The sequence below is a fragment of the Artibeus jamaicensis genome, unplaced genomic scaffold, assembly GCF_021234435.1.
Source record: "Artibeus jamaicensis isolate MK-2021 breed Jamaican fruit bat unplaced genomic scaffold, CSHL_Jam_final contig_548, whole genome shotgun sequence".
NCBI classification, from domain to species: Eukaryota; Metazoa; Chordata; class Mammalia; order Chiroptera; family Phyllostomidae; genus Artibeus; species Artibeus jamaicensis.
The window spans coordinates 10,345,569-10,363,068 of NW_026521883.1; the positions used below are offsets into that span (position 1 = coordinate 10,345,569).

The following is a 17,500-nucleotide window of genomic DNA, read 5'->3' on the forward strand; positions in this document are numbered from 1 at the left end:
TCTTTATTAAAAATTCTGTTTGAATAAACAGAATTGCAAATATACCTAGAAAATGCTAGACTTGTTCCAGGAACCTCAAGCTGTGTCAATGAGGCGCTTGTTCCTCCGGCTGGACCTTTCTGTTTGCGCTTGAGGCTTCAGAAGACCTCAAAAGCAGTTAAGCCGCATCCTTCGGTCCAGCAAGATGCCAGTGGAAGAGCCAGCTCCTGAGCCAGCCAGACCAGGTAGCGATGCCCCTGTGGCAAGCAGCTTGCCGATCTCCTCTGGGGTCTGCCCCTTCCTGGTGAGGCATGTGACAGCCAAGCCCCTCTGTGTCTATGTGGTTTCCTCCTGTGTGTTGTATTGCTCTGTCTCTGCTCGCCCTGACTCAGACCAGAGCTCCTTACGGTAAGCAGATGCTCCCCCATGTCTGTCTGGTGGGCACCCTTTTACCAGCCAGCTCAGCGAGTCCCTTCGCTACTTCCTCATCCAGTGGCTCTCGGCAGCCACCTCTGTCAACCAGCCTGTCTTTTTCTCCCATCTGTCCCATTGATCTTTCCTGGGAACCGCTCGTCTTATTCACTGTTCAGAAACAAAACATTTCTTTGTTTAGTCTGCAGAGGAATGTCTCTAGCTCTGTCTCTCCTGTGCCATCTTTGAAGCAAGTTCTTGAGAGTATCCCAGAGGCTCTGCTGTGACACAGGCTTTGGTCTGCCTCTCTGGGCCTTAGTTCTCCAGTCGCCTCTAGCAGCTCTCCCTCCGCCCCCTCAAGTCTCCTTGGCTGTTCTACTTTAGTTAGTAGGTGCTTTGGTAGCTGCCTCCAGCCCTACCCATGGGACCCCAGCACTGTGGGCTTCATCCAGCTCTGCAAAGAAGCCCTGCTTCCTTGATGGTTGGTGCCATCTCAACTGGCAGGGGTTGGCATCCCAACATCTTCCTGCCATGGGCTGCCCATGGGGGTAATTCCTGTCGTTTAGCGGGTTATGCTCTTGCTTGCTCAGTCAGGCTGCTTTGTTTTCGCTGCAGCAAAGTCTTAGCTGAAAGCATCTGTCCCAGTCTCTAGGGCTTTCCTTGTCTTCATGGTTGCTCTGTCTCCTTTCACTGTCTCTAAGAGAGGTGACCCAGGCCCTGGAGTAAGGAAACTGGGCTAAAGCCCTGGGTAAATTTAGGCTGTTATTTATAGGGCCTAATACAGCCAAGGGCACTGCTCAGTGAACCAGGAAACCAGAGTCTCCCTCCAGACAAGACACCAAGGTTCATGAGGCAAGTCCCACCCCTGGAGGCCCTGCTTCTGCAGACTTTGCCCAGCTCCCTCAGACTGGGCAAGGAGCATCTCCAGCCCTGGAGCCGGCTGCTCAGAGGTCTGCGGCCTCGTGGCTCTCAGGATGTCTGAGCCAACTGTGAAAGTAACAACTTCAGAAACTGTCCAGTTTGGTCGGCTTAGCCAAGTGGTTGGGCTTACTAGTAACAGTCTTCTGTGGTGAGAACTAGTTTGGTACCACAAGCATCTGGAGTTTTAGGAAGAACAAATGTGTATTTCATCAACAGGCTTAGAAAGGAAACCATGACTAGTTAGGGGTTTTCTGGGTTGTTGCTGTTTTTAAGATTCCAGAGGCCCTGTCTGCCTCTAGGTACCTTAAAAAGAAAAAAAAAATTGCAATGCGCAGAGGCCCAGCCATGCAAGGAACAGAGCGTATGCTGTGCAAATTCTTGACACTCTTCCCAGGGGCAACTCATGCCCCGAGTGTCTCCCCAGGTCACAGACTGATGCTTGTGTTCAGGTTACAAGAGGAGGCCTGGGGCAGGCAGGCAGGCCAGGGGAGCCACTCTCTGCCACTTGGGAGGCCATGGGCTACTGGTGGTGGCTGACAAGAGCCAAGAGAACAGGTCACCCTGTCCTTTGTGGATAGCTCCCCTCCATACGGGCTCAGTTCACCCTTACAACAGCCCAGGACCACCTGGGGAAGCCAACCGGAGGGGCTGCAGACTCATTATGAGATTGTGGAGGACAGCAGTCGGGAAAGGACACAGGGCCGATGGCTCCCAGGGATCAGCCAGCCTATGGCCCCACGACGGAAGGGGTGAGCAAAACCTCACCCTGCAGCTTCGGGTCTGTTCCCTAGGTTGTCCAGTGGCCCAAGGGTAAGTTCCTGGCCCCCTGCTGCATCTTATACTTGGTCAGGGCTCACTCAAGGTGTCGGCTGCCTCAGTGGGCTCTAAGGACACATGCTCTGCTTAGTGTCGGGCTGGGTGGCCACCTTCCATTTCTGGCCTGGAACAAGCACCCCTCCACACACACACATACACGCACACACTAGAAGTTCCTACTAAAGTCAGGGAACCACCAGACAAGAGTGTATGTATAAACAGACTTTCTTTAGAAGGAGGACTGATTGGGAGAATAGGGAACAGTTCTACGAATCTGGAAGAAGCAGGCTGGGCAGCCCAGGGGGACTTCATGACTGGGCTTCTTGGTCTTACTGAAGACGATAGTCACCCATGACCTTCCCAGGGATGTCCCTGACTATGGGATCTCTCCTTAGATAGTTGGACACTATTTCAGCCCCACTTATCTGCAACAATAACTTGCTGAGAGAAGCTACAGTCCTGTGCTGCTGGTTCCGCACAGCACAGAAGGGAGACTGGCATGGAACAGGAGTTTCTTCCGTTCATCCAGTGGGGCCAGAGTGAAAATAGAACCAAACCATGACAAGACGAGATGGGACAGGGCAAAATCTGGTGACAGGTTCCAATCTGGTGCTGCCCCAGCCAGCCAGAACATGGCAGGTTCCTCACTGAGGAAGAGGGGTAGGTACCAGAGAGGCAGATAAATCTGCCCAAGTAGACTCTGATTCTTATCCTTCCTCACCTTCCACTTTGGCCACTTTGTATCAAAAGCTGGAGTCTTGGCCAAGCCAGGAGATGCTGTGACTAACAAACATCAGAGGAGGGAATCACGGTGTGAATCCCCTGGGTGGGCCATTCCCTCTACCCCATCTGCGCAAGCCCAGTACCTCCAAACAAAATGTGGAGCTTCGATGCATTGGTCAAACCTACCACGGTTTGGCTTGGTTAATTTTCGATCTTTTCCTCTCCTTTTGAAGTGCAAGACCCTACCTACGCAGGACTGAGTCTGGGTATGTGGCCGTCTGGCCGTGCATGTGCAGCTGGTGATCGCTGTGATTCCCCGTGTGATCGAGCCTGTGATACTTCCTGCCCATCCTCTGTGCTTCTCTGTGCTGTTGCTCTGGTTCCTGGCACCTTCTCACTGTGAGCCTTACTGTCAAATCACTCTGTGATTCAAAGATGAACTGCCAATCAAACGCTCCCCTAACGAAAGACCTAATCACTCTATATAGCATGCGTACAAAGAACCTATCTAAGATCTTCTGTTGGTCATGGTAGAAAGCCATTGCCTAAAAACATACCTGAGCCCAATGTGGAGGTCAGGTGGCTGGCTACTTGACCTTGAGGATGGACCCCTGGTTGTTTTGGACTACAAGGACTGTGCAATGGAACTTGGGTGGCAACCCTGATAAAGGGGCAACCTAATGGGCCGTAAGCCCAGCAAGCAGCAATGGAGTAAGTTCTTAGCCTGTACCCCAGGTTTCTCAAAGTGTGGTGCATGGACCACACACATCAGCATCAGCCAGAGGTGTTTGGTTAGAATGCAGATTCCTGAGCTCCACCCCAGACTGACTCAGTCTATGAGGGTTGGACTCAAAAAAAGTCTACATTTTAAACAAGCTCTTCAGATGGTTCTGGTGCAAATTTGAGATGCCCTGCTGGAGATGACCACACTTTGCAAACGGTCCCCTCTAAGTACTCCGGCCAGTCCTGCTAAGCCAAAGACCAGAACCTGAGACCACATGTGGAGAAATCACACCTTTTGCTGGATGATTGTGCAGCTGTCATTTGACTTTACACCCAGGTATCATCCTTTCAGTGGCTCTGGCTGGCGCTCTTGGCATCTGCATCATCCTGGCAGTATCCATTTGGCTTTTCAGAAAGAAGAGGAGGTGAGCTGGTTTTGCTTTGCAATGGGAGTGGGTGGCTTATGTGCCTATGAGGAAAAATCTGTCTGGGAAGGCAGCCTGCATGGTGAAGAGCCCCTGTCACCTGTACCAACACTTATCCTAGGAGCCATGGTTCCTTTGAATGAGATGCTGGTCGTTCAAGGGTCATTGTGCTTAGAGCTAAGGTGAGTCTGCCAGCCTTGCTGTCACTGCTAAAGCTCTGGACAAGCCTCTTGCTTTGGCGGGGTGGTCCCATTTGCCTAAATATAAGCAGCAAGACTGTCTTCCTTCTAAGAGCTATACATTTATTGGGGTGACATTGGTTCATTAAATAGGTTTCGAGTGTACAATGCTATAATGCATCATTGGTATATCACACTGTATTCACCCCCCTATAAAGTCTAGACTGCTTCCATCACTATTTATCCTCTTTACCCCCTTCTACCTCCCCCGGCCTCCCCTCCCTCTGATAATCACCCTACTAAAGTCTGTGTCTATGAAGTTTTTCTTAATCCCTTCACCTATTTCACCCAACCCCCCAACCTGTGGTACCCCCCCACCAACTGTCAGTCTGTTCTATCTGTGGGTCTGTTTCTATTTTATTTTGTTCATTAGATCCCACATGTAAATAAAACCATAAGGTACTTGCCTTTGTGAATCAAAAGTGAAAGTGAAAGTGAAGGGAAACCTGATTTATCATTCACATGAGTTATTAATTCCCTTTACTTATGTTTTTGTTGTCATGTTCATTTTTTTCTAAAACCTAATTTATTTTTCCTGCTGTGAAAAAAAAAACAACATTGTCAGGAACTCCGCTATGGAGTGCAAGGTTTGACGCGGGGACAGAAATGAGACCTACTTCAAAATGCAGGCCTAGTATTATCCGGTGTTAAAGAAGAACAGTTGGAAAATGAACAGGTTCCATTCTGGTTCATCTTTACCTGCAGCCATTCTCTCCTAAAACCAACAGAACTGGGGAAAGGCCCCCACAAGAGGAATCTGACCCTTAGAACTTGCCCCATTCCACAGGTGAGCCAGGCTGCGCTCTATCTCTCTCTCCTCTTTGACTAACAAGACTCTTGTGTTCTTATTGTTCCAGTAGCAAAACAGGTGACAGCAGTAAGGGAGTCATTTACAAACCGGCCATCAAGAAGGAGACTGAGGCCCACGCCTGAGGCCCTGGTGCTCCAGGCCCATCCAAGGAAGGACTTTGCTTTGGACAGTACACACTGTGTCTCCCTGGACACTTGAAATACCCCAGGGTTCTCTGGAGCTCACCCTGCAGAAGGCCAGAACCCTGCGGTGCCCCTAGCTGGGTGCCCCACCATCTGGATGCTATGGCCACTCACAGTGCAGTCGTGGATGGGAAGAGCTCGCCAAGGAGGCAGGGACTCTGAGCTGTCTGCTTCATCTGCATGAGACCAGTAAGAGGTCTGGGTTCTGGGGACACAAACCATGTTCCTTGGTGGGGCTGTTATTAATTCAAAACCACTTTTATTCAGGGGCTCACTCAAGTATGGTTTCAAATGTCCTGGAAATTCCACTCCTTGTCCCAGCCTTCAAACCAGAATGTATGCCCTCTGCTTAGGCTCTGCTGTTGATACTCAACTGTGTTTTCTCAGGGAAGGTGCTGCTGCCTCACTCTCATTTCCTTCTGCTGTGACAAAACCTTTAGTCTAACCTGGCAACTTGGGGTGTTGTGGGGGGCCATGGGGGTGGGAAGCATTGATACAGGAGGGGTCGAGGTGTCTGAGACAAAAAGAAAACAAGATATTCTTCAAAAGACAGTAGAGGCATTTTCACAGTTGTGTCCTTTAGATCAGACAGACCTTAGAGAGAGACACGTAAGATCTGAAAACTCTCGGGAGCCGTGTGTGTGAGAAGCACAAGCATTAGGCCCAAGCCCAACCTCCTACCAGTATGGTGGTTACATTTCATACCCTCCAGAGTTTTATAAACCATTAGGCTGCTCCTTGAAAATGTGCTGCTGCTTTCTCTCTCCTAGACGAGATATGAGTACTGAGAATCTAGAGAAAACAGGCAGATTCAAAATGATTGAAGAGCTTTGTCTCTTGTGCCCAAATTTCATTTCTGCCACCTTTGTGGGGTCCCTACTGTCAACCCAGAACTGGGACTTACCTACTTCTCTGACCGTGAGGATGCTGAACCATGGCTTGCTTAAAATAGACTTTCAAGGCATAACAGCAGGAAGTTATCTGTGCTGGGGCTGGCAGTGTGGTATGTAGGGACCACACTAAGGGGATGTTACATAGGGTCCTTGTGGTCTTCCCCCAAAGTCCCAAAGGCAGTTTATGAGAAGCCTGAATTCCTTCACTCCCCTCCCACTGATGCAAGACCCCATGGGGACATCTTAGATCCACGACTAAGCAGGGGTCCCCACCACCCGCCTCCCGCAGTCAGCACCTCGCAGCTCCCAGAGAACTTCCAGTTCACAGCCCCACGCTGACTGACAGCAACGAATGTCCTCTTGAAGCACCGGTTTCTTTGTCATCATTTTCCTTCTGTTCCTCCCTGACTCTGAGAGGTCTTTCTCTACTGTCACAACCTTTCGTAGCAACGCAAGCCCTATGCCTCTGTAGCTTGTTTGCTAGGCAGAGTTACACATGACCTCCTGGAGACCTCTGACAGTGCTGGGGCCTGGGCCGGCATCCCACTCCTGCTTTTAACGCCCCTGATGCTGAGCAAATGACAGCAGGGACAACCCCCGTGACCGAGCAGTGTGAATTAGGGAACGCTTTCTTGGCCTTGGCCCAAAGTTGCCACTCAGAAACCAACACAAATGGCTCCAGAGCCAAGGGACCAGGTCAGAAAACTCTCCACACCTTTTACAGACCAACTTTGTGAGGGAACAGAGAGATCACTGTACCTGACACAATGGCTTTCATAAGAAGAAAGAAGTGCTGGCTAGTGACAACAACGATATTTCCCTTGTCCTCCTCCCCCTTGGCACAGCCGGGCCCCTGTTTCTGCCCCCCCCCCCCCCCGTGGTTGAGACAAAGCAAAGCCAAGGAAACAAACACAAGGATCCCAGAGTCAATAGGTGACTGCCCTGCTAACCCTGAAGGGTCTCCTGAGGCTCTACCTTAGGAACTGGGAAACGTTTCCTCAAATTTAACTCATTCACTGACACCAGTTGCCACGAAAGGGAACCAGTGCCATGGTGAGGGACACAGGAAGGCCCCAGCTTATCTGCCTCTCGCTAACGCAGGTCTTGAGTCTCTCTGCTTTGCTTCTTTAGTGTCATCTGCTGAAGACCATTCAAACTGATACCTGTTTTCTTAACAGACATTCTAGGGTTCTGCTGCATTCACTTCCCTCCCACTCCAAGTTCAGACCTTGAACTCTTCCTGCCTACAGTGAGCCCTCTGCAGGCCTCCTGGCTGGCCCCTGGGGGCACATGGTTCTGCAGCAGCCCTCTGTCCCTGTGCCCCAGATGGACCATAGGCCACTATGATGAAGGTCCATTCAGCACTTTTGTGTGTATTGTATGAATGACTGTAATGAAGAAGCACACTGTAAATATGAGAAATTATAAATTAAAGTTGTTCACATGAGACTGGGTTTTTCTGGAGGTGAAGTTAAAGCACTACTATTGGCAAAGCACTTTGGAGTTTCCTATCTATGGTGGTAAGTAACCAGTCAGAATGAATAATCATGTCATTTGCATCTGGGTCTTAGAACATGGCTCCAAAGGAAAACACAGTGAGGTACCCAATCACTTTACTGAGCACGGAGGCCTGCGGCTGTGCTGCCCCAGGGTCACACAGATCACACTCAGGGCAGCTGGGAAGTCTAGGGTGTTTAGGGAAACAGCCTGGGAAAACAGTCAGATTTCAACAGATGTTTGGAAAAGATGGAGACATTCTTAACCATGGTGCCATGAGTACAGGAACCGAGTCTTATTCTCTTTACTGGGTTTTGTACCCAGTAGGCTGGTAGTCTTCCTTGGTTGCCTGACTGACTGTTACCTTGTTTTGAATCCTTTTTGCAAAACATGCTACCACCCTCCATATGATCTTTTTTGTCTAATTTCAGATTTCACATTCTGGTTTGCTAAAGCAGGCAGTCCTCTGAAGGTTACAAATAGGTCCATCAACGTTTGTTTGAGTTACTTAGAGAAGCTTCCAGCTTTCACTTCAGTGGCCCTAGGACCGAGACAAGTGCAAAAGACGTCATCTGCCTTCTCTCTCCACAGTCTTCCTGCCCCTGTTGCCTGAGCTCAAGATTCACCTGCAAGGATGCTCAGGAAGTGTGGTGGCCAGGGCCAAAAGTTGGCAGAGGAGTCTCAAGTCCTCCTTCAGTTTGGCCATTACCTCCTCACTGAAATCCAGCTAAGAGGACAATCTAGAGCTCACAGTCCAGCAGAAGTACTATAAAATATAATGTAAGGCACGTGACATTTCAAAGTTCTAGCAGCCCCACCAAAGTAAAAGAAACCAGTGACATTAATTTTAATATATTTTATATAATGCAATAGATACAAAATACCATAATTTCAATATGTAATCAGTATTTTACTATGAAATATTTTCATTCATTTTTTTCATAGTAAGTCTGAAATCATAGTAAGTATTTTACACTTCTAGACCATCCCATTTCAGTTGCTAAATTTTCATTGAAAGTAATTGATCTATATTTGGACTTCATAAAATTTACACTCAGAAAAGCAGATTCACATACTTCCTCCCAAGACACTTTTTCCAAGTAATTGAGTCAATCAGCTTTTAAATTTAAATGCATTAAAATGAAATAAACTGAGTTTCTCAGTCTCACAAGCCTCCCTCCACGTGCCTGGTGGCCGCACGTGCCAGGGCCAGTGCAGCCACCGTGCGGGTGTGGAAAAGTGACCTCTCCCTTTGCAAACCCTATGAGCTGGTTAAACCTAGAGGACTTCTGCACAAGAATAAACCCTGGCAGAAAGCTCTGGGGAGGGTGTGGGGTGGGGGATGGGGAATGGGAGGTAGAGAGTAGGGGTATCGAGGAAGGCAGATATGGAAGGCAGTAGAAAAGAGGGCTAATGGAAAATCAGGCAAGGCTGGCTGGTGTGGCTCAGTGGATTGAGAGCCAGCCTGCGAACCTAAGGGTCACTAGTTCAATTCCCAGTCAGGGAACATGCCTGGCTGAGGGTACATGAGGCATCCACACACTGATGTTTCTCTCCCTCCCTTCCCCTCTCTCTAAAAATTATATTTAAAAATATCAGGCAAGCCAGCTTGGGGCATCCCAGGGCCTCGTCAGGACGTCAGGCTGTGGACACAAATGCGAATGGTTACCTGCAGGGGCTAGGCAGGGAGGCATGGGCAGGGTTACCTGAGGTAGGTCCCTGGCCAAGTGCTAGCTGCAACCCCACCCAACCCCCATCTCCTCAGAGCTCTAAACATCCTGCACTTGACCACCTGGTGTCTTCACTCTTCTGGAGCCAGCCAGTCCCAAAGGGGTGAGCACCTGCAACCTCAGTCTCTTGAATTGTTAGCTGTGCCCCTATTAGAATAAGCCATCTTCCTGTCTTCCTGTCTTCCTTCCTTTGAGGTGTGGGAAGAAGTCTTGAGACCCACTTATAAGAGGAAACTGGACCTCTGGGGCCACCTGTGGGGAAGCGGAGGCGTCACCTATGCAGTGGGCACCATTCAGCCTCATCATCCATGTCCACACTGGAAATGGCCTGGCAGGGATACATGGCCAGGGAGCAGAGGCAAGGTGTGACACCGCCGCAGAGGAGGAACCCCGTGCCTCACCTGTGCCCTTTCATTACAGAGTGACTGCTTTAAGGGCCCACGGTGGTATGGAATTATTCACCATAAAAACTTAGTGCAAGCAGGTCAGAATATCGTTACGACTGCAGGTCAACCAGGGAGTCAGGATTGCCTCCTACTTGTATAACCTTGACCATTTCAATGCACCTGCACTCCAACGATCCTGGGAAAGAGGGAGCACTGCCTGTATCTTGTAAGTGGGAAACTAACCAAGGGCTCCGACTCTGGGCTAAGTCAAGGTCACGCAGCTCCTGCAGTGCTAGGATCTTCAGTGACAATGTGGGGTCCACCTTCCACAGCTCCAGTGACATGGAAACATCTTCTTACAACAGAATTTACTATATTTATCTCAGTCACATTGTAACCTCATAAAACCCCTCAGGCTAAAGGCACTAAAGTCATCTGTGCCAATGATTTCTGGAAAATCAGCAACAACCTCTTGTATCCAATCTGACTGGCAACACTAAACCCTGGCCTCTGTTCAGGGAAGTCTGACCAAGGAGGGACAAATGCAAGTAAGCAAAGAGGTCAGCTCGGCTCCTGGGATGTTACCCTTACCTCCTAATTCAGCAGAACAGTTTCCCAGGGGCACATTCACTGAACTTTCTCTTTTCCAAAGGCTGAACTGGAGAGAAGGAATAAACACACCCACACACAACTCCATCTGTACAAAATTCTAAAATACGCAAACTAAACTACAGTGACAGAAAGCAGATCAATGGTTGCCTGGGGATGAGGTGGGGGATGGTGGGGGATGGTGGGGGATGAAGGGACTGCAAAGGGGTACAGAAATTGTTCAAGTGATGGATGTGTTCATTACCTTGATTGTGGTGATGGTTTCTCCACATATGTCAGAACTGTTCAAATTTTACACTTTAAATATGTGCCCTTTATCTTGTATCAGTAATAACTCAATAAAGCTGCCCCCAAAAGGAGGTACACCCTGATACCTCCCCGCCCAGCCAAACGATGCCCTGCCGCACCCCGGCACTTCCCTGCAGAGCGCATCCTCCCAGTGCACGCAGGAGGAGCAGCCGGTGGGGGCAAGCCCAGGGGGAACATGAGCTCTGTTCACCTGGCTGGGTATGGCCTCTCGGTACTCTAAGTCACAGTCATTATTTCTGCTGAGTTCACTCATTCCAAATATTAACTTTTAACTAACTGCAATGAAGACAACAAACACAGGGCCTATGGGTTCAAGGGCAGACTGAGACCTCTATAGCAGCTCCATGTCAGTGACTACAGAGTGAACTGGCTTCTCCGGGAGGAGAAGAGTCCCCTGGTGAGTCAGGTAACAACCAGTCAGTCTATCGGCTGAAACTAGTGTCCCAAGCTACCTAGACAATCAACAGCAGCTCTCACGTGTCTTAGTTTCTCTCCTTCCCAACTATCCAACACATAACCATCTGAAAATCTTTCCTGAATATGGTGCAACCTTTCTGTGGAGAACACACATGGCTAGGAACTTACTCCCTGCCACTAGCCACTGGGTGAATGGGGCAAAAATCTCCTGTGATACTGTGATACACTAAGAAATACATATTTGGTCCCCAGTTCCTGGCACAAAGTTCCTAAATCTTATTCAAAGTAAGCCCCTCTGCCACACCTAAGTTTGTGCTAAAGAGGTGATGCTGGACGATGGGGGGGCTGCTTGCCACAGGAACCAACCATGTGATTAGTGGGTTGGTACTTTCGGCCCCACTCCCTGACCTTCAGGGAGGGAAAGGGGGCTGGGAGTCTAGTTTAATCACCAGTGGCCACTGATTTCATCAGTCAGGCCTACCCAGTGGAACCTCCGCGAGAACCTTACACTGCAGCCTCCAATATGCAATGGGCCTGAGCCTGGAGAGGGCACAGAAGCTCTGGCCCCTTCCCCAAACCTTGACTTCTGTACCTCTTTACCCGGCTGTTCATCTGTATTTTTTGTAATAACCTTTATAATAAACTGGTAAATACAAGTAAATGTGAGCTGTTCTAGCAAATTATCAGACCTAAGGAGGGATCATGGGAACCCACAATTTAAAACCAGTTAGTCAGAAGCACAAGTGACAACCTTGGACTTGCAATCGGAGTCTAAAGTGGAGGCAGTCTTGTGGAACAGAGCCCCTGATTTGTGAGGTGTGCGCTAACTTTGAACAGTTACTGTCAGAACTGCGACACAACGCAGAACATCCACAGCTGGGGCCTACAAGAACTGGAGAACTCCTTGGTGGGGAAAATCCACACATTTGGTGCCAGAAGTATTATGAATAACCCTTTCTTTCTCATACCTCCTTAATTCAAAAGCGAAGATTTAATGAACTTCTGTTTGCTAGGCACAGGTTAAGTGAGGGGGGTGCAACTATGATTTAGATAGAGTTCCAATATTCAAGGATAATTAGTATCACGGTCTGACTTGGGGAGGCAGGCAGAAACCACTAATCATAATACACAGAAGAGAAGTATGAAGAGGATACTAGGTGTCCACCAAGAGAAAAATGGCTAAACAAACTGCAGAGCTGTAAGATGGAACCCTACTCAGCAAAAAGTTGCAAAGTATGGCTGTATACAAACACATGGATGACTCTCAGAAAATTATGTTGGGTGACAGAAGTCAGACAGAACAGAGTACATTTTGTGTTATTCCATTTGTACGAGATTCAAAACAAGTGACAGTAATCTATGGTGACAGAAGCTGGAACCAGCAGTCCTCTGTGGAAGGCGGAGAACCATCCGGGGAAGAGGAAATGCTCTATGTCGCCATGGGGTGGTAGTTACACAGGTGTGCACATTTGTCAGAACTCCTCTAATTATACACTTCAGATCTGTGCACTTTACTGTATATAATTATTCCTTGATTTTAAAACATGCTAGGGAATCACAGTGGAGAAAGCCACTTGCTTTTCTGAGTCTAATCAGGGAAGACTTCACAAACAGTCACATATTCCAAATATACTCACTCTTTTTAAAGGCCATAAAGTGTTCTGCTCTCTGAGGCAAAGCTCTATTGATAAACATTTGTTGTAGATTCATTACAATTACCTGAGGAATGCATAACTCCTCCACTGGTTTACAAGTTAGGTGCAAAAAACCCTTCATCCCACCCTGGCTGGTGTGGCTCAGTGGACTGAGCGCCGGCCTGCAAAACAAAAGGTCACCAGTTCAATTCCCAATCAGAGCACATGACTGGGCTGGGTCCCCAGTAGGAGGCGCATGAGAGGCAGCCACATACTGATGTTTCTCTCCCTCTCTTTCTCCCTCCCTTCCCCTATCTCTCCCTCCCTTCCCCTCTCTCTAAATAAATTAATTTTTAAAATCTTTTTAAAAAGGCTCTTGGTCCCTAAGGATTATTTCATTTAATAACACAGTCAGTATAAACCTGGAGCAGTCTCATTTCAAATCAGAATGAACAGGCATCACATGGTTTTGAGTTCCGGGTCACAACAAATTTCTGTGTGGCCTTTCTAATGGCAAAGGCCAAGCTCGACCTCTTGGCTGCATGGCCTCCTCACCAAGGAGAAGAAAAACCAGGGGACTCTACCGGCTGCGCAGGGTCACTTGGTAGAAACTAAACTGTGCTCTCCTTGCCAATCAACTCCCATCTTCAGCCACAATTATATGATACTCTGTAAATTCACTATTTTACAATTAGATTTTTCCAGGTGAGGTTCTGGGACCTTTGAGGATTCTCCTCCATTTAAGCTTTAAGACGTCTCAATGAACTTCTATGCACCAAAGTGTTTCTGAACACCAGTGTGTTCAGAACAGAGAAATGAAAAGGCCTCATGATTTCACATCAGACAGCAGAGATTTATCTTTGAAAAAGGTCTCGGAGCTGACCAGTCATAAACAATAGAATGTACAGCCAAGTTTTATGAGGGACAAAAACTGTGATGTTAACAGATACTGAAGGACACATTATCCCCAAAAAGAGGAAACATGGGAAGTTAGTAGTGCCAAACGATGTTCTTATTGTTCACTAAAAAATGCCGGTCTGGAAAGAGTCTATTGCACTGTGTGATGAACACGAGGTCTGACAGTGCGAGTACGTGCGACGACAGTGAAACGCGGAAGATGGTACACACTGCACCTAGAGTGCCCACCTCTCCAAGGACTAAAACTTGATAGAATGAAGTAAAAAGCCACTTATTAAATGAGCAATGTAAACACTGTAGTCACAAACGAAGTGCTCTGAGCAAAGCACCTTGAAACTGTTTTGTTGTGACATCTACTCGGTCTACCGAGATTTACGAATGGTGGGGACCAGGAAAAACTTAGCTAACAAAAACCTAGCACTCTCAAGAAGTGCTCAGGAGTGCACTCTATGGATAAGAAGGAAAACCGGCATTTCTGAGGGAACCTAACACTCTCAGCAAACTCTGGAATGTTTTTAGAATGAAGACATTAACACTGGGAACAAAAACCATTTCCTATGCGGTCTGCAGATATCATCACTTGTTCTTTTCAGCTCCATTTTCATTAAGATGCACTGAAAGGGGCTACCCTGCCAGTTAGGCCAGGATCAAAGTAACAAAACTTCTCCAGTTACTACCACCAATTTGAATTAATTTAAAGTAAATACACATTTATTAGAGAGCAATGAAATCAATCTCTATCATTCACATGGCAACATATTCAAGAGCTGCAATGATAATTCACATTCCAAGGTCAACTTTATTATACCTACATTTCCCTCCAAACTGAGAAAGTTCTGTGTGGAGGGCAGCATACATCACCACCGCCTCCTCCTCTCCAAACACTATCAGGATTCGGAAAGCTTAGTGCAGACACCAGTGTTTGAAAGTTGCATATATATGGCAACAGAAGAAGACTATACTCTCCCTCTGGGCTTCCCTGGCATCAGGCAAAGCAAGGCTAGAAGGCTATTTGCAACAGTACCTAACCTACTATGGCAATGCTCTCATTCTAAGAGAAATCAGGATTACCACGTTCCTTTATGCACAGGTAATCAGGGGTTATTAAATAACCCTGAACTGAGACAACAGTCTCACCATCAAAGAAAGTTTTCTTCTCACCCAAGAGGTTTTTATAAATATCTCAGATTTTACAATATCTCAGCTTCTTTACTTAAATACTAAACTATCAAAGCAAAGAGGACATCCTCAGAGCTGAAGAATGACTAATATTAATATTCTCAGATTTGTCTATACTTTATAGATCAGTAAATATTCTATCAGGTTATCCATTTAAGACAATAAAGCCCAGTTTGGTGGCTAGCTTGTTCCCCTCAACTCTGCACAGTAAACTGCACTAGTCAGTCTCTGTGTCCTTGACATCTCCTATGACTCTTCAAATCTAGGGACAACCTTGTATAAAGGTGAAAAATTGCAAACTCCTGCAGAAGCATTAGTATAAATACTGAAGTAGACTTCAAAGGAATGACTTTAACTGCTTATGAGACTATTCACAGCCTTGCTAGAAACCCTACTGCTCTCAAATCGCTGGACTGAGAAATTCCAGTAATTTAAACATGGGAGGGAATTTAACTGGGAAAGGTTCCAGCATAGGTTCTGGGCCCTGGAACGATGATAAGCAGCTAGCCCCAAACACTGGCCGCATTTCCATTTCCCCGTGTTCACAACTCTTCCTCACTACGGGTTGTCGAACTCTTCCACCTGTCACATCACAGGGTGAGAGCCCTGCTATCGCTGCTCCGACTTCATCTGGATGTTCTACAGCACAGGTGGGACTCACTGAGGTTATCTATCACTTTAATGGATTGGAAATTTCCATTTCATACCATCAGGTTCCTAAAGCCATCAACTGGGAACAATTTCTAGTGAGTAAAGGCACAATTCACTGGCATTTCCCCTTCATAAAGGAAATCAAAAGCATTGTTTAGAAGCTGAACAAACACCTTGGGTATCCTATAAAGGAACACTGTATCTGCTGCCAAAACCCAGGGAAATTTACTAGATATACAGACTATACAGATCATGTAAAAGCCCGAATTTGGCAGTTTAAGACGTACTCCCAATTTTACACCTACACCATTCAGGAGGAAGTGCTGGTTAGTATCACAGAAGCAAATTAAAAGTGTTACCACCACCCTTTTGGTTTGTTTTTGCCATCAACTGCCCCCAGCTCCAGTGAGGCCTGTCAAAAGCTCCGTCGCTCAGCAGCCTGCAGAGCTGCTCAGAGAGAGAACAACGGGAGTCACCTCCGCGGCCCAGCAACTAGCGCTCGGCTGTGTGGCAGAGCCCACAAAAAGCCTTAAACTCAGGGAAGACTCACAGAATGGCACTAACATTCTCGGTTTTATAATACTTTCCCAGGAAGTCAGAAAATAACTTGGTTTTTAATGAAAGAAACTGAATCTATGCTCAAAAACAATGAATGCCTCAGAAAGCAAAACCTAGAATGGAAAAACTACAAATTAACAGCTTGTTAATCAATAGTTTACTTTGGCTAAATTATCATAGTAAGTCAGTGCAATTTATTATTGTATTCAGAAGCACAGCCTACCATGTTCTCATAAAGAGAGCAGTGAAGTACACGAAAACAGTTTACAGAGATGCTGGCCCTTCGGCATCCTGTGACTTCAGCACTGAAAAAGACGAAGGCTGACCAGCATCTGCCATTCAGCACAAGGTGGGTTAGGAAACAGCTGATCTGATTCTTATTCACCTGTGGCAGTCTCAGGAAGTTCCTATTTGGACACTGATGGTTCTCAACCTGGCTGCACGTGAGAGTCATCTAGGAAGCTTTTAAAAACTGCCAAACGAAAAAAAATACAATAAAATAAAAATAAATAAAAATTTTAAAGAATTGCCAAATGCCCAGACCAATGAAAACGGGAGGGAGAAGGCCAGAAATCAGTGTTCTTCATGCTTCCCCACTGAGTGGTTCTCACACGCAGCCCGGTCACACCGCTCCCTTTCGGCGAGTGTTGCATGAAAGCTGTATGTAGATACTTCTGTTCTTTACTAAATTCCACTGGGAAAGGGGAATTTTAGAAAAAGGCACAGTTGTGCTTCCTCCAAAGACACAGCTTACTGTTTGAGAGGTGCTGGTTCTCCGCGGTTACGTGGAGCGAGGGTTGAAAAGGAGGAAGTCCCTGTCTTGGCAGAGCAGGCACATTTTCAGGCTGCGGCAGCTGCCTCCAGCCACAGCGAACGCCCAGACGCCCATGAGCACCATGATCACGTATGCCGACACCAGACTTACTGCATAGTGAGGACTAACGAAGGTCTGCAAAGGAAAAATAAATCAGCTTGGGTAGTAACGGCTAGCTTATTAACATGTGGAGCAACTGAAGATAAAGGCAAATGTGAAATAACTTTAATAGCTGGGGTGTGCTTCACCAAACATACGATGTATGTCATACCTTGAGGAGCACCAAAACCCACAAAGACACACCGACTAAACTCGTCAACAGACACCAGCCCACAGATCTGTGCTTTATGGTATTCAAATGGCAGCCCTAGAGTGTAACCAGAAGCCAGAACCTAGTGGAATACCCAATAGACAAAACATGTTATATAACCAGGCCCAATTTATAATCATTTCTGTGTTAACTGGCTCTCAGAATTTGGAAGAAAGCCAGAGAAGTCCAAACTACTTAGGATGAATCCTTAGTACCCAAGGGAACACGAAGGAACAGCATCTCTTTTTCAGCTGCATGACTGCTGTGGGTTCCACAAGTTCACCCGAAGAACACGAATGGGGTGGGAGGCCAAGAGGACTGTGTTACACAGTGGGGAAGGACCACAGTGTCTATCCTAATGGAGC

At 47.2% G+C, this 17,500-nt stretch overlaps 2 protein-coding genes across 10 annotated transcripts in view; one reads left to right on the forward strand and one right to left on the reverse strand.

The window, feature by feature from the left end:
* The window catches only part of CA12 (carbonic anhydrase 12), a 53,831-nt gene extending 46,261 nt beyond the window's left edge, over positions 1–7,570 (forward strand). Inside the window, exons 9-12 of one of the 6 annotated variants that reach the window (XM_037151098.2) lie at positions 3,084–3,116; positions 3,911–3,998; positions 4,120–4,180; positions 5,095–5,183. In XM_037151098.2, the coding sequence (XP_037006993.2) occupies positions 3,084–3,116; positions 3,911–3,998; positions 4,120–4,141 (143 nt within the window). In that variant the 3' untranslated portion in view covers positions 4,142–4,180; positions 5,095–5,183. Of the gene's footprint in view, positions 1–3,083; positions 3,117–3,910; positions 3,999–4,119; positions 4,181–5,094 lie in introns of all 6 variants that reach the window. The other 5 variants (XM_037151099.2, XM_037151094.2, XM_037151095.2 and 2 more) reach the window with 5 other exon arrangements.
* APH1B (aph-1 homolog B, gamma-secretase subunit) overlaps positions 1–17,500 on the reverse strand; it is a 56,525-nt gene that overhangs the window by 14,945 nt on the left and 24,080 nt on the right. For 2 of the 4 annotated variants that reach the window (XM_037151103.2, XM_037151100.2), the window contains one exon: positions 16,049–16,960. In XM_037151103.2, the coding sequence (XP_037006998.2) occupies positions 16,793–16,960 (168 nt within the window). In that variant the 3' untranslated portion in view covers positions 16,049–16,792. Of the gene's footprint in view, positions 1–16,048; positions 16,961–17,500 lie in introns of those variants that run through there. The other 2 variants (XM_037151101.2, XM_053670001.1) reach the window with 2 other exon arrangements.